The following is a 14,619-nucleotide window of genomic DNA, read 5'->3' on the forward strand; positions in this document are numbered from 1 at the left end:
GCTTACAGCTTAAAATCCTGCCAATGTGGCAGTTCAACAATATTAGTGTTGAATTTGGTGAAGAAGTCTAGGGTGCATTTACTTTACACTGAGGCTGTAAATCTCGTCTTTTGTGTGCCTAAAACCTCGGGGAGAAACGTATTCTCGCGATGCTTTGTGACAGTTGGGGCTGATCTCATCACAACATCATCAGGGCGTTTCAGACAGTAGCAGACCCCCTTACCCAGAATTTGGTCCACCCTAAACAGGACGACAGCTCCTTTCCATGCAGGTTTGCAAAATCCTCTGTCTTGTAAGTATTATAGAGACCGTCTGCTGTAGCTAACGTCACCTAGTTACTCTTTATTTAGCTGCACTGTTAGCCGTTAGCTAGCCTGCTCTTGTCGCAGACAGGCGGCCGTTAACTAATGAGTGACTAGTCCAGCAGGTGCAGCGGGCACCAGCCTCAGCTAGGTTACCTAACTTAGCAAATAAAATAGTCTTGGCTTGCTTTTTACTTCGCTAACAATAGCATACACTAAATTCCCGTTATGACTGTAGCTGCCGTCTTTCTTAAATGGATTTAGGATTGTGGTTTGTGGAAGGAGACAGGCTAACTTACCATCTGTCCTGTTTAAGCTGGCCTCCACAACATGACCCCTGGCAATTTACAGTTTTGAAGATAACATCAAATAGATTATTCCTAACACAATGAAGGCTCATTGTGGTCTGACATCTTATCTACGGCGTTACCTTAAATTCCTCAGATGCGGTCATGTGGTTGTACCTGTCTAGGGAGAGCCTGCAGGGTTTTGGAAAAGCTTTACTGAGCAGCTAAGCTCAGATTTAAATTGCTTAATTGAAAGCTTTATTTTAAATTGGAAATATCTTTCTGTTGTGTGGTGCTGTTTCTAGCGTTTTTTTTATTTTTTATTTTTGGGTTAAATCGTTTTAATATCATCACTTTCATTATAAAATTTTATCATTGTAAAAATGCTATATAAACAAACTTGTATTTTTTATCTTGTGCTAGTAGCTGTGTACTGAATTGATAGCTTTAAATATGACTGCTGTGTTGCTTTTTGCTTTTATTTCTCTTTACCTCAGCTCATAAATGCTCCTGTATTCACTTGTCTGACCTAATCTAAAACTGTTGGAAGACATGTAATTATGTAATGCATTAAACTGTTGCTTATGTCACTTGCTGCGCTTTCTTGCTGAATGCTGCTGTATTCCTTTCTAAACCTCGTGTTCAAATTACCTTGTATGCAGCTCTTTTGTTTCTAGACATCTGAGATCTACAACATGTAGGGTAGCCTCCTTTGTTTTCTTTAAATCAGTCAGGAGGTATCTGATTGTAGTTGTGTCCTGGTACAGTGGATATGAGCCATTTATCTGTTGCTGCAGTCTATCTCAGCACCCACTGCTGGGCAGGGTACACCCTGGCTTACACAGATGGGCAGACCCACACATTCACAGCTAGTTTGGATTTCTTGACATCTGATTTTGGCATAGCTGCAGGGCTGACTAAAGCCTGAGACTAAAACAGAGTGAGTTTACTTGGATTTCATTTGGCACACAGAGCAAAGGTTGATTATACTCATTTCTAAAATTGTACAGCATGTTTACGCTTGTGCTTTTTTTTTGTCTTTATTTTCTCTCTCTTGCAGACGACATGAAATGTTGATGTAGTAAAAATGAACAAACCCAAAATGGCCACAGAGAAAGGGTGAGTTGATTTGCCATTCAGCAGCAAACAAATGCAATTTCATATGCATACAGACACATGCAGGATGTCCTCTGTCACAACCATCTGGTCTCTCTCTCTCTCTCTCTCTCTCTCTCTCTCTCTCTCTCTCTCTCTCTCTCTCTCTCTCTCTCTCTCTCTCTCTCAATTCAATGAGGCTTTATTGGCATGACCATATTTAAGTACAGTATTGCCAAAGCACATTGTATAAGGTAATACAATCAGGGCAAACAGGTTTTAACATACAAACAATAAAGCATTATGTTAACATTATAGTTCAAAAACAACAACCATGTTAACAATATTTTGCAATGCAAATATACAATAATTGTCTCTCTCTCTCTCTCTCTCTCTCTCTCTCTCTCTCTCTCTCTCTCTCTGTCTCTCTCTCTCTCTCTCTCTCTCTCTCTCCCCACCCTCTTTGAAGGGATTCTGCTCTTGCACTATTTTAACTTTTAACTCCCTTTGCACTAGTGTTTCTCCATGCTGTTTGTCTTCTTGTTGAGAGAGCGTGTTCCTGCAACACAGCACTGTGTGCAGATAATTACATCGTCTTGCTTAAAACATCCTTAAGTACTTGTCATGATGACTAAAGTAATAACACTTGTCATAAATGCAGAGCCAATAGACTTGGAAAAAACCTCTCAGTGTATTTGTCCTATCAACTGTCAATATTTATACTTTGTTCATTCTGTAGTTAATCTCTGTTCATCTATGTGACTGATGCAATGTGTTTGTTTAGGCTGTACCTCTCTCTGTGTTTTACTTTGTTCATACTTGCATCACTTTTTTCATCATTCTTTACATTTTTCCGTTTTTCTTTTTCTGTCTCTCCTTGGCCTCCCCTCTCTCCTTATTTATGTGTCTTTATAAGGACATAGGAGAAACTCCGCTCCACTGGGTACAATCACAGAGTTTTCATTCTCTTCCCCCCATGTTTGCCGTTGCTGTACCAACAACTGACCTCTAACCTCGTGTTTCCAGCTGACCGCCACTGAGCTAATTTTATAGGATGGGTCACTATCCCACAAGTAGTGAAGCAGAAGGAGACAGCCTTAGCAGTCAGTTTTGTAATGAATAATGGAACAGAGTTCATAAAGGGGAACTTCAGCTGTGTTTAAACATGGTCTGCCATCATCTTAACAGTGTGCTTTTTTACAGAGAGGACTGTTTTTTTTTTGTTGGATGTTTCTATAAATAAAACATTTGACTAAATATGACTTCTTAGCACATGCTATATGTTTGTCTCTCAGTCTGAACTACTTTGAAACACTTGTATGATAACACTGACTCATTGTTCTCTTACAGTCCTAGACAAAGAGCACATGTTTTGTAGCTCATGCGTTATAGCATCCACTCATTTTATTGTAAATGATGCATCATGTTGCTCAGACTGATCTCCGTTCCCTCCACATGGACTTAAATGTGCAACTTCCTTATTTATTATCCTTTGTCCAAATACCTATACAGGAATTCATTTAGAATTAAAATCATCCTGTTACATAAATTCTCTCTAAAGGTACCATGTGTGTCTGTATATGTGTTGCCAGTGTCCCCAGTAACTCCAGGGTACTCATGCTCCTGGGTCAACTGGAGAGGATGAATGGAGAGGCCATGGGGAGGGATGCTGAGATGGCACGACAGGTCACTGCAAAGATACTTCATCTCATACAGACACAAGGTGAGAGCAAACCACCGACACACACGCACAAAATAACCTGCAATCTCCTGTTTTCAAACTGCAACAATAGACATTAGCCTAAGTTAATGAATTATTTGTCCATAGACAAAGCAGTGATATCTTTAACTAAGTGTGATACAATTTCTGCATTATGCTCATGGATTATAATACATTTTCTAAAACAATAAGGTGGATTTATGGATAAAAAGGCTCTCTTGGTTTGTTTTGCCATCATATATGCAATATATAATACAATAGAAAGTTAAATAGACACTAAAACTTCACCTCCACACATCTCCAATAAATGTGGCATGACCAGCACCCATATACTCCATCACAGTGTTTGGTCAAAGCAATAATCATTTCAGGTCTTGTGATTTATATTATTGGCTAACCTAACTGGCATTCAGCACAAAAACGTACACATAGTCAGCATGTTGATTTAAAGTGTCTTGGTGCAAAGCTTAAACTAGTCTGGTCGAGTCGATTAATAAACTGAACAGTCCCTCCAGGATTTTGCAGAGTTTCTTTGTGATTGTTGCGATCAAAAATGCTTGATTTTGCAGTGGCTTTTCTCGAAAATTGTGATGCAAAGTTTTATATGATTTATATTAATTTATATTTTATATGCAGTTTCTTGAATGGCCACTTGAGGCTCTAAAAGCAAGTCAATCCACATAGACTCCCATGTTAAAACACCCAACTTTACAGCAGAAATAAACATGTTTACAGCCTGGTACAAAAGACAGTTTTGTTCTCTGTAGCTAATCTCTCCTTTCATGACAAGTGTATGGGAGATGTTTGCCTGTTTAAATGTCATTAAGCCGTAAAGTTATGCATAATTAAGGACGTGGCTGCTTTTGACTGACAGGTCGCTAGCTGCTAGGTGGCTTGTTTCAGCAACCAGGCTTCATTTGGCCCGCCTCAGCTCCACCTCTTTGCCCATTTTGGATTATCTGGGAGTTAGGTGGAGTCAGGCACTGCCAAGATGGCACTGCCCACTTTGAGGTTCAAAACTGCTCTTCAGAAACCAATGGGTGACGTCATGGTGGCTACATCCATATTTTTTGCAGTCTATGGGTAAAATTGCGAGAATTGACAAAAATTTTAAGTTGAGGGAAAAAAGTTGCAATTTCCCCCCCCCCCCCTTTGGTAGCCTGATTCTCATGATAAGGCCAAATTTCCCATAAACCCCACCGCTTCCTGTTTTGCCGTTTTTTCCAGTCAATGGCTTGGAGTTTGTTTTGATGATGAGAGGAGATGTTGAAGAGCCTTCCTAACTGTAAATGAGGAGTTAATAAAGCAAGTTTTGTTTGGAAAGGCTTACTTTGTGCTGTAATGGCTTAAACAAATCTCTGTGAATCCGACCTGGTCGCACACAATATCAATAGCAAATAGAGGATATTGATGGATTTGTTGCAATTGTCTTTCATTCTCATCACAAGGTATGGACATTAAATTTATATCTTTCTCTCTCTCTCAACCCAACCGGTCAAGGCAGATGGCTGCCCACCTAGAGCCCGGTTCTGCTTGAGGTTTCTTCCCGTTAAAGGGGAGTTTTTCCTTGCTGCTGTTGCCAAGTGCTTGCTCATGGGGTAATTGTTGGGTTTCAGTAAATTTAAGAGTATGGTCTAGACCTGCTCTGAGATGACTTTTGTTATGATTTGGCGCTATATAAATAAAACTGAATTGAATTGAACTGAATGTCAGCATCTTCTAGTATCACCTTTTAATGCAGAGAAATTGCAAGCCTGCAAATATTGTAGAGATTGGTAGAATTTGCAATCATAGTTTGCTGGAGGGGCTTACTGAAAACGTGTCCAGTGCAGTTGCTGTGTAAATAGAGATGGGTCAGAGCACCGGTAGTCAACGTGTGGATGGATTGACAGAGTGTCCCCTGAACTGGTTCTCTGATTACTCTTTTGAAAGGAGAGCAAACAAGAAGATCTCATAGCAGAAGAAGGCATTGTTTCGCATCACTGTGTAGAACAGACTGAAACATGAGTGTGTTAACAGGGTGCCTCTCTGCTGGGATGATTAAAAATCTTTGATACAAATGACGTCTAGTGCTAAATCAGTTAGTCAATTAATTGATTAGTCAACTGACTGAAAATTTTTAACACTTTTGAGAATCTTTTAAGTAAATAGTCAAGGAAAAATACAAAACTTTCTCTGGTTCCAACCTATGAAATGTGAGGTTGCTGCTTTTCTCAGGTTATTATAATTGTAAATTGAAAATCTTTGGGTTCTGGACTGTTGGTCAGACAAAACAAACAATTTAAATATGTCACCTTGTACTGTGGGACATTGTTACTTCGCGTTTTTACTATTTTATTCATTGATTAATTACTCCTTTCAATCTCAGGCCAAAAACTGCATTACATTCTTTGATAAAAATGCATATTCTTAGAATTCTTGAAGTGTCAAATATGATGGCTCATTTGCAGAACAGTAATCCAACTAATCAGGGAAATATGCAAGCTTGTTGGTGTAACTAAAAGAAATGATGGGCTCAGAACAGGCTCATAGCTGTAAAAGTACAATAACAAACATTTACTCAGAGTAACTTTTACTCAAGTCAATCCATGTCACTACAGTAATCTCTTTGACTTCACAGGGCTCAAGGCTCAACACCTATGATGTGAATAACTTACTAAAGCATTATAACCAATAAAATAACACAGGCACTGTTTAGTAAACTCTTTAAAGCCCCCATTAATGAGAATGGGACACAACCAAACTGTTATGCATATTTGTTGCTTGGATCCAATAACAATACGGGAGGAATCACAACCAAGTATGATAGCTAATTTTGCTCATAAGGATCATAACTATTGATATGTTGACAGATTGTGAGACACATGTCGACGTTAGGCTGGAACTGGAAGGGTTAATGGAAAGAATAATCAAATAATTGACAGAATAATCAGTAATGAAAGTAATTGTTAGTTACAGACTTACTCATTAATCAAAGTCCATTGAGTTGTTATTTTTTACTCAAAGGATGAATAACTGCTGGAACTCAGGAAAAATGATGAAAAATGTTTGCTACAAGAACTGTATGTTTCCCCATGAGGATGTTAAACCACAAACTCATAGATTAACTTAGACTCAAGGTAGTGGCACTAAGGCATTTTCAGTGTGGATTTTTTTAAAGGGCACTTATAATCCCTTGAGTCAATCTGTAGTGGAAGCTACAGTGTGAATGAAGAATTCTGTTGAATAATTACGTTGTATTTTGAGCCTAGAGGCATCCTAAACATTGTGCTTTGAATTGCTTCCCTCTCACTTTTCCTGAATTTCGTCATTCCTCTTCCTACAATCCATTCCTTCCTCCCCCTTCAAAGGAGACTAGCGGTTAATCCATCATGACTGATGGGCACAGTGGAAAGGCTTCTGTCTGTGACCCTTTCAATCATGATATATCAGCTGTTCCTCTCTCATCAGCTGCTCGGCTGTATGTCACACTCTGTCTGCAGCCTCAACTTGAGATGTGTATGAGTTTGACGTTTAGGCTGAAGCGGGGGGTCTATGACCCTTCGCAGTAATTTTACACCCCAGGAGGGGCTTTGCTGTACTGTCTCATGTTCAGAGTCTTTGGAGGTTAGTGGGCAGTCGAGGGATATCAAGAGAAAGAACAAGGATGATGGAAAGAAAGGAAAGTCACGAGTTGTGGGTGGATCTTCATCTGATGAAAAGATAAAATAAAAGATACAAAAGAATTGTGTTTTGGTTTAGTTTAGTGGAGAATCAGTTCAGTTTTAGAGGCAGCGTTTCTCTTTTTTTCACTCTCGTGCTATCAGAAATTCAGTGTCGGTTTTCATTTTGGAGTATGGCAGCTCTAGTTTTTCCACCCAGTGCTGTGTAGGAGAAAGGGAGAGGCAAGAGAAAGAGCAGAGCAGGCATGAGAGGTATACAGTTATCAGTTTGGTGGTTTAGTTTCTGGTGGCGTGCTAGGGGAGGTGCTGATTACTAGGTTCATAGAGTCCTGCCCTCATAGCTCAGTGTTTTGGAGCTGGAAGATGGAGTAGATGAACTAGTCTCAGAAGGACAGAGGAATACCAGTGAAATATTTGAGAGTGATTTGCCTTTTGGTTTCATGTAGATTATCAAACAGTCAAACGTTTAGATTCACACTGCAGACAATCATTGCACAGTTTTGGGTCTCCAAAGGCAAAGAAGTTGGGAATTTGGGAAAAAAGGCTCTGATAAACTTTGAGTTATTTACCTATGAAATGGAGCACCGCTACACCAGGAAATACTCTCAATCTGTGGTCTACCCGGACTCACCAGGTAGGATTCAAAATGATGAAAGATACAAGAATAGCTTGAGGTAGGCTATATTTAACTTGTCGAAAATAGAGATAATGTAATGCTTTTGTGAAAATCCATGCAAATTCAAGGGGCACTTTTTGTTTTCAAATATTTCAGATATTTTATTTTCTTCGGGTCAGGTGAGGACTGGGAGTGGAAATTAGAACAGCTCTATGCTACAGCTCTGTTATTTATGTGCAGCCCTTTTTAGCAATCAGCCTTAGTTGACTAATAGCTGCAATCACAAGAAAAGTAATAAGTGATGGGTAATGAGTTAAATTATCACTACAGTTATTACAATCTAATGGTTATTGTGCAGATCTTCTTTACTTTTGAATGGTGATTTCTACTTTTTTGTCACTCTGAATTAAGCTGTAATTTTTTAAGCACTATTCATGCACACTCTAAATGCCCAATATGAAAATGGTTAGAATTGCAGCAAATAATCATTACTTATCATTATTATTAAATATTTTTCAGTAATGCTTCTTTGGGTATCCTCTCCTTGTTTTGTTTTTGATGATTAGTGTTGAAATGCCATTCTGTTTTGAAGAGCTTTAAAAAGTCTGGCATGGCAGAAATGTGTTACAGGTTTACTGCTCTCCAAGTCTCTGACATGTGTGTATGTGTTCACACACCCATGCACATAGTTGTGCGAGTGTGTTTGTGGAAAATGTGGGCGTGTGTACTCACATCAGTTGTGTTTCTGGTCTATAATTGAACTTTCGCATGCTTTTACGGTGAAAGTTCAGAAATCGTGAAGGCTCAATACTTGAAACTTTTCACTTCCATATTCACCTGCACCTGCACCGTCAAAGTGTGCCCCTAATCAGTAACGCCAGACACTCAAAACCTATACGTGTGTAAGATCAACTTCAAGTGATGCAACTTTCCAGCTAGGTTATTTGATATGAACTGAGCACATTGCAGGAGTTTCTTGCCATGGAAAATATCTTACAGTGTGTTTGTATTTCTATCTGGCCTTTCTAGATTTTGTTTATTTTTTTAGAAAATATTTTTTGTCCTCTTATCTATAAACTTTGCTGTTGGTCTCAAGAGGACATTTTTTAAAAGGTTGAAGGAATTCAGTGTCTGTTCCCATCCTGTGTTTGTGTTTGTGTTTGTGTTTGGAGAGGTTGCATTTGCTTCATGGAAGTACAGGACAGGACCACTCACTGACACCTCTTCAAAGAGGACAGGAATCTGTCAGCTCCTAAATTACAGGGCAAACAAAGGGTATGGTTTAAAGAAGTGCGGAAGTGTTGAAAGGAAGCTAAAACAGGCAGAATAGGTTGTAGAGAAATCTTTTTACTTCACATGTTGTTGACAAGGACAGTTTGCAAGAGGAGAATGGCAAAGCTCATGTGTGCAGAAACTAACGTTTGACACAATGTAACAATGTGTTCTTCTGATGCAATAGAAACAAACAGCCATGCACAGTGGACAATGCAGGACAACTTGCAGTACCAAGAACAGACCTCACTATGCTTGTGTGAGAAGTTCTGCACAGATGCATGTTTATCTTCACATTTCTGATGCTTTTACCTCATGTGTTACAGAGAAGAGTGGAAAGGAGGTGATGTCCAAAGGCTCCAGTGGCATGGAGGTTATCCTGGCTTCACTGGAGGTGAGCCCACTCATCAACACAACTTTCCATGGTGGTGCAGTTCTGTACATAGCAACGCTTAAAACCCACACAGTATTTTTCCTAACTCATCTGGAGACAGTCAAACTCCAGGTGGAGCTTTTTGAGGGCAGTGAACAGCCTAAGAGGCTCATCTGAGGGCAAAAAGGCACTCAAATCATTGCATGCATGTGCTGTAATTATTAGGATTTTGTATCTACTTTGTATTTTTAGGATAATTTGCACAAAATATGAAACAGTCAGTTCTTAAGAAGATGTATTTCCTTCCCTTTGAGGCGTCTTCTTGATCATATAGACATCCATGTTGCGAGCTTTGCCAGAATAAGCTCTTTGTTTCACATGGCATGCAAAGAAATAGAAAAAGCATTTGTATGAACAGCTGCCACTGATGTCAGATTGATCAGTGTGTTTGATTGTGAGGCAACTGCACACATTTTGTAACTAACAATGTATATTGTTAATTGTATTGTGTGTGACTTTGACAGAATACCCGGGATGTCCAGACGACCCTGAACATCCTGTGCATTCTCAGTGAACTGATGACTGTGGGTGAGTAGAATGTCATATCCTGATTTTGAGAGCTGATTGCAATATTTACTCCTTTGCTGGATAATCACCTGGTGGGCACTTGTCATTTGTTAATTTAACCACTGTAGAGAAGTGGTAAACATATTCTAATGGCTTGTGTGACTCAATTTGCAATTCTAGTAAATAGTGATGTGAAATAAATAATAACTTCAGGTGGGACTGATAATGTAATATGTTACTGTTTGTGTTTTCTCTAATTTCCATTGCAAATTCCTGGCTACCTGCCTTCAGCCACTACTTTCTACTGACCCAGTTATTCTGACCCCATTTCATCTATGTTTTCTCACATCTAATGTTTTTTTTATTGGTTGTTTTCTGTGTTAGGCAGAGGTCGAAGGGTGGGAGTATTTGTGTCCAAAGGAGGAACGGGAATATTATTCCAGATTCTGATCACTGCCAGTAAAGATTTGCCTCCCAGTGAGGAACTCATGCTGCAGCTTCATTCACTGCTGGCCAAAGTTGGCCCAAAAGGTAGATTTAATGTCTGTATGTATGTTCGCTTTCATGTCTTTTCTAATTGTTTTGCTATGTTATATGTTCAGAATACCAGATTAAGTCAGGTCTATGTTGATAAAACTGCATTGTTATTTAATGTTTTGCAAAAAAAAAAAGGTTAGAAATCATACTGACCTTTGAGCCTCTGTGTGTTCAGACAGAAAGTTTGGAGTGAAGGCACGTCTGAGCGGGGCTCTGAACGTCACAGTCAACTTAGTAAAACAGAACCTACAAAATGCCAAGCTGCTTCTGCCCTGTCTGCAGGTTCTCAGGGTTTACTCTGCCAACTGTAAGTCATTTTAAACTTTGAAATACTCTATACTTCTCAAAATGTCACCTTTCTCTCTTTGAGTTCAAGCAGGTCATTATCCAAAAATACTATTTTAATGGTACTGCAGACAGCAAATTGGTAAAAATCCTGTAAATATATACTGGTGTTGTTACCCAGTAGGTGATATTGGATGTTTATTTTTTTACTTTTGCCTGATATCTCCTCATTTATTTGTCTGTAAAGCGGTAAATGCTATTTCAATGGGCAAGAATGGAGTGGTGGAACTTATGCTCAAGATTGTTGCGCCGTACAGCAAGAAGAACACCAGCCTACTCAAGTAAGCAGTTGACTCCGTTAATGGGTCAGCATGAATGTTGTGTAATAACAAACTAGTGACATCTACAAGCTATATCTCCTTGATCTCTTTTTGACAGAGTTTTTTTTTTAACATTTGTCATTGACGTTTGTTCAGCAAACCATGTAACCCATTTGCCTTGTGTCTAAATCAACAGGGTAGCTCTGGACGCACTGGGAGCATTGCTCAAATCCAGTGAGTAATTTGCTTTGTAGCATTGACTTTTGACTCTTATGTAGTGTAGCATAGTGATCGTCCATGCAGGAAAGCTCCTTTCTGCCTCATCTCACCTCCATCATTATTAACCCCTTGTCTGTCTGACTGATTTTCTGTTCTGCCTTGGAAGAAAAGACAGTAATTGATCATTCAACATGGATTTCAAATTACCTGACCCCCAACATCCCCCTTGCTATACTTTGCTTTCCTTTTTTACCTCTCCCATGCTTCTCCTCATTCAAGGCTACAGGTGTAAGATGCTCTTTCTCATTGCTTTCTCTGCTCCTTTTTCCACTCCCACATGCAGAAACTAACGCTCGCCGTGCAGTGGATGGTGGCCATGTGCCCATCTTATTAGCACTGTACCTGGATTGGCATCGCAATGACACGCGGCATCGCCACATGCTGATTCGCAAAGGGCTGCTGGTCTGCCTCAGGAACATCACCAACATCAAGCTCGGCAGGAAAGCATTCGTAGAGGCTGATGGCATGAGGATCCTCTACAACTCATCCACCGTGAGTGAGAATGTTACATGCACATGATAAGCAATTAAAGCACACAGGCACAAACACAATCTCGCCTACACTCTACTTTCCACTTGTGTTTTTTTTTTTTTTTTTCTCCATAGGAGTGCCTCCCTGTGCGAACTCTGGATCCTCTGGTCAACACTTCAAGTCTAATCATGAGGAAGTGTTTTCCTAAGAACCGTCTGCCTCTGCCCACCATCAAATCAGCCTTCCATTACCAGCTGCCACATGTTCCTGCTGTAGGGCCTGTGGCACAACTGTATAGCCAGCCTCCTGGGGGTGAGAACACAGACATATACACAGAAACACACACACACACACACACACACACACACACACACATCACTAGAGTGTGCCCCAGCTGATCACTGTGTATGTGCATGTCCTTCATCGATTATTACACAGCGTAGACAGACACAAACATACAAATCCAATCCTGCATACATACACACACAGACACACACAAGTAGTGCTTATAATCGCTGGACGGACTAAATTGTTAATGGCGATGCTTTTGACACTGCTACACACAATGTGCCTTACAGGAAGACCAAGTCATCAGCTCTGCAACAAGCCCTTAAAGAAGGGTAAGACGTACGTAAGACACGACTCCATGCTCAGAATACATAGACTCACTCCGTACTGCTTTCTCATTTGCCTCGCTCTCATACTCTGTCACTAAACTAACACATCATTGGATTGACGATGTGTAGTGTACATCATGTAGTGCTTGCTTGCTCACTAGTAGACTTGTGTACTTGCACTGTACTCGACTAATTTGCTTCCTACATTGTGTCCACAGGCAGTCTGGTGAAATAACACCTTTTGTCCTCACTGAATTGTATCTGAAACTAAAAATGTCCAATCAAAATCTTGTTCATGTAGCACTATGCTCAGGGGATCCTGCTTGATGGTGTAGGTGTCCACATATTTTAGTTTATTGATTTTCCCCCCTTTGTGTTTTTTCGGAGTGCAAAATCATAGCAAATCATAGTGATATATAGCATATAATTTTTTGACAGCTATAATTGGCCAGTAACTGCCTCAGCCTCAGCACAATGTCCTATTGCTGAATCTGTGTATATTATTTCCAAAAAATATCAGTGGTGTCAGTGAACCTAGCCGTGCACAACAGCGAAACGTTGTAAGCTACTGCTGTTACATCAACTTGTCGGTGAGATCACCAGCTCAGTGTATTTGAAGAAATATACTCAACATTTCTTCTGTCCTCTAAATCTCTCACTCATCTCTTGATCATGGCTGCTCACATCTTTTTGTTAACATTTTCTCTGTTCCCGGCACAGAAATGAAACTCAGTGAGCAAAATCAGCTGAGTTCTATTAAACTGGTTATCTGTCAGTTCTACACAGAAATAATACATTTGTGGGTGACAAAAAAGCCAAATGTAAGGTATGTCAGTTTTAAGGACAGTTCACCTAATAAGTTGTGTGTGTGTGTGTGTGTGTGTGTGTGTACCCAGTGGATGATGTGGTGGATGACAGTGACGATAACGAGGAGATGGAGGCAGACACAGAGAATGACACTGAGAATGAAGAGGATGAAAAGGACCATTGCGCTGCGGTAATGCATTATGGGTTGAACTTACTTAAAAAAATGTTGAGTGTCTTTTCTCTGTACGTTGTTGTAGGTGTTAAACAGAAACAGTGAAGAGTATAGATTTAAGATCAAACTCAGAGTTGTGATATATACGTAATGTAATTGTCCCTAATCGGCTAAAGGACATTAATTCATTAGTAGACCATTTGATGAAAAACCTCAGCCGTTATGTTTCTGTTATTGATATTTGAGGGCTTTTTCATTATACAAGATTGAATCTCCAGAGATTGTCATTTAATGATTGAACTTATATGTGTCAGGATTTTATCTGGAGCTGATATTGATATAGTCCAGTTGCACTACTCTAACTTTCCAACAGAGGGCAGTCATAACTCACCAACCACAAACCACCAACTAGTGCCAAACAAACACTATGCCAAACACGCCAACAGTGTCTGACACGAGGCCATTACTGATATAATCAAAACACTGTTCTGTCCGAACAGATTATGAGTAAGAAAGGGACTTTTCCAAAAAGGGTTTACAAAATCCCCCCCAGAATAAACACAAAATACTGATGCTGATTTCAAGTCATGCAAAATAAGTGTGTTTTGGTGGGTTTTTTTTTACACAAGATTTACAATTTTCTCATTAGCTGTAGTTCTTTTTTCCTTTTATCCTCCATCTTAAAATCATCAGACCAGCAGACTTGAGCAGAACCACAGAACACACTGTCTGAAGTTTGCATTTAAACAAATGTGTTTGCTCCTTTGTGTCCTTTCCATCAGAATGATGACATAGAGACAGACTTAAACAAGCTGCATCCCAAAAAGAGCCCTAGCCGTCCTTTTGAGGAGTTGAGGGTCTATGAGCGATTCTTCTTGGAGCTATCTGAAGACTTCCAGGTCAGCATTTTGAGCACATGGTAACATGATTTTTCAGTTGAAAAATGTACCAAAACATCCATTTAAACCAATATGAATTCAAGCTGACTATAGCCTATTGGTTCATTATCAGCATAAGGCAGTTTGGTCTTTTCAAAGTATTAGTTTACTAGGAGAAAAGCGTCAGCTTTGTTGGTATAGTTGTAACATATAGTGTATACTGATAAAATCTTTTTGGCTCACAATCAGTATTCTTGTGTGTCAGTGTGTAAGAATAAATAAGTATGAAACAGACATTGTCTACAACACGACCACATGTAAAAGAAAAACTATCAACGTATCTTACATCAGTGTATCTG

General features: G+C 39.6%; 1 protein-coding gene across 4 annotated transcripts in view; it reads left to right on the forward strand.

Moving 5' to 3' along the window:
- Positions 1 to 152: 152 nt before the first annotated feature.
- Positions 153 to 14,619, forward strand: part of agtpbp1 (ATP/GTP binding carboxypeptidase 1) — a 29,584-nt gene continuing 15,117 nt past the window's right edge. For 2 of the 4 annotated variants that reach the window (XM_044373416.1, XM_044373432.1), the window contains exons 1-13: positions 153 to 292; positions 1,650 to 1,708; positions 3,277 to 3,407; positions 9,281 to 9,348; positions 9,852 to 9,915; positions 10,279 to 10,425; positions 10,607 to 10,738; positions 10,964 to 11,057; positions 11,233 to 11,270; positions 11,599 to 11,807; positions 11,921 to 12,098; positions 13,300 to 13,400; positions 14,165 to 14,281. In XM_044373416.1, the coding sequence (XP_044229351.1) occupies positions 1,677 to 1,708; positions 3,277 to 3,407; positions 9,281 to 9,348; positions 9,852 to 9,915; positions 10,279 to 10,425; positions 10,607 to 10,738; positions 10,964 to 11,057; positions 11,233 to 11,270; positions 11,599 to 11,807; positions 11,921 to 12,098; positions 13,300 to 13,400; positions 14,165 to 14,281 (1,311 nt within the window). In that variant the 5' untranslated portion in view covers positions 153 to 292; positions 1,650 to 1,676. Of the gene's footprint in view, positions 293 to 1,649; positions 1,709 to 3,276; positions 3,408 to 7,333; positions 7,701 to 9,280; positions 9,349 to 9,851; positions 9,916 to 10,278; positions 10,426 to 10,606; positions 10,739 to 10,963; positions 11,058 to 11,232; positions 11,271 to 11,598; positions 11,808 to 11,920; positions 12,099 to 13,299; positions 13,401 to 14,164; positions 14,282 to 14,619 lie in introns of those variants that run through there. The other 2 variants (XM_044373424.1, XM_044373439.1) reach the window with 2 other exon arrangements.

This window comes from Thunnus albacares, chromosome 2 (genome assembly GCF_914725855.1).
Source record: "Thunnus albacares chromosome 2, fThuAlb1.1, whole genome shotgun sequence".
In the NCBI taxonomy this organism is placed as follows: Eukaryota; Metazoa; Chordata; class Actinopteri; order Scombriformes; family Scombridae; genus Thunnus; species Thunnus albacares.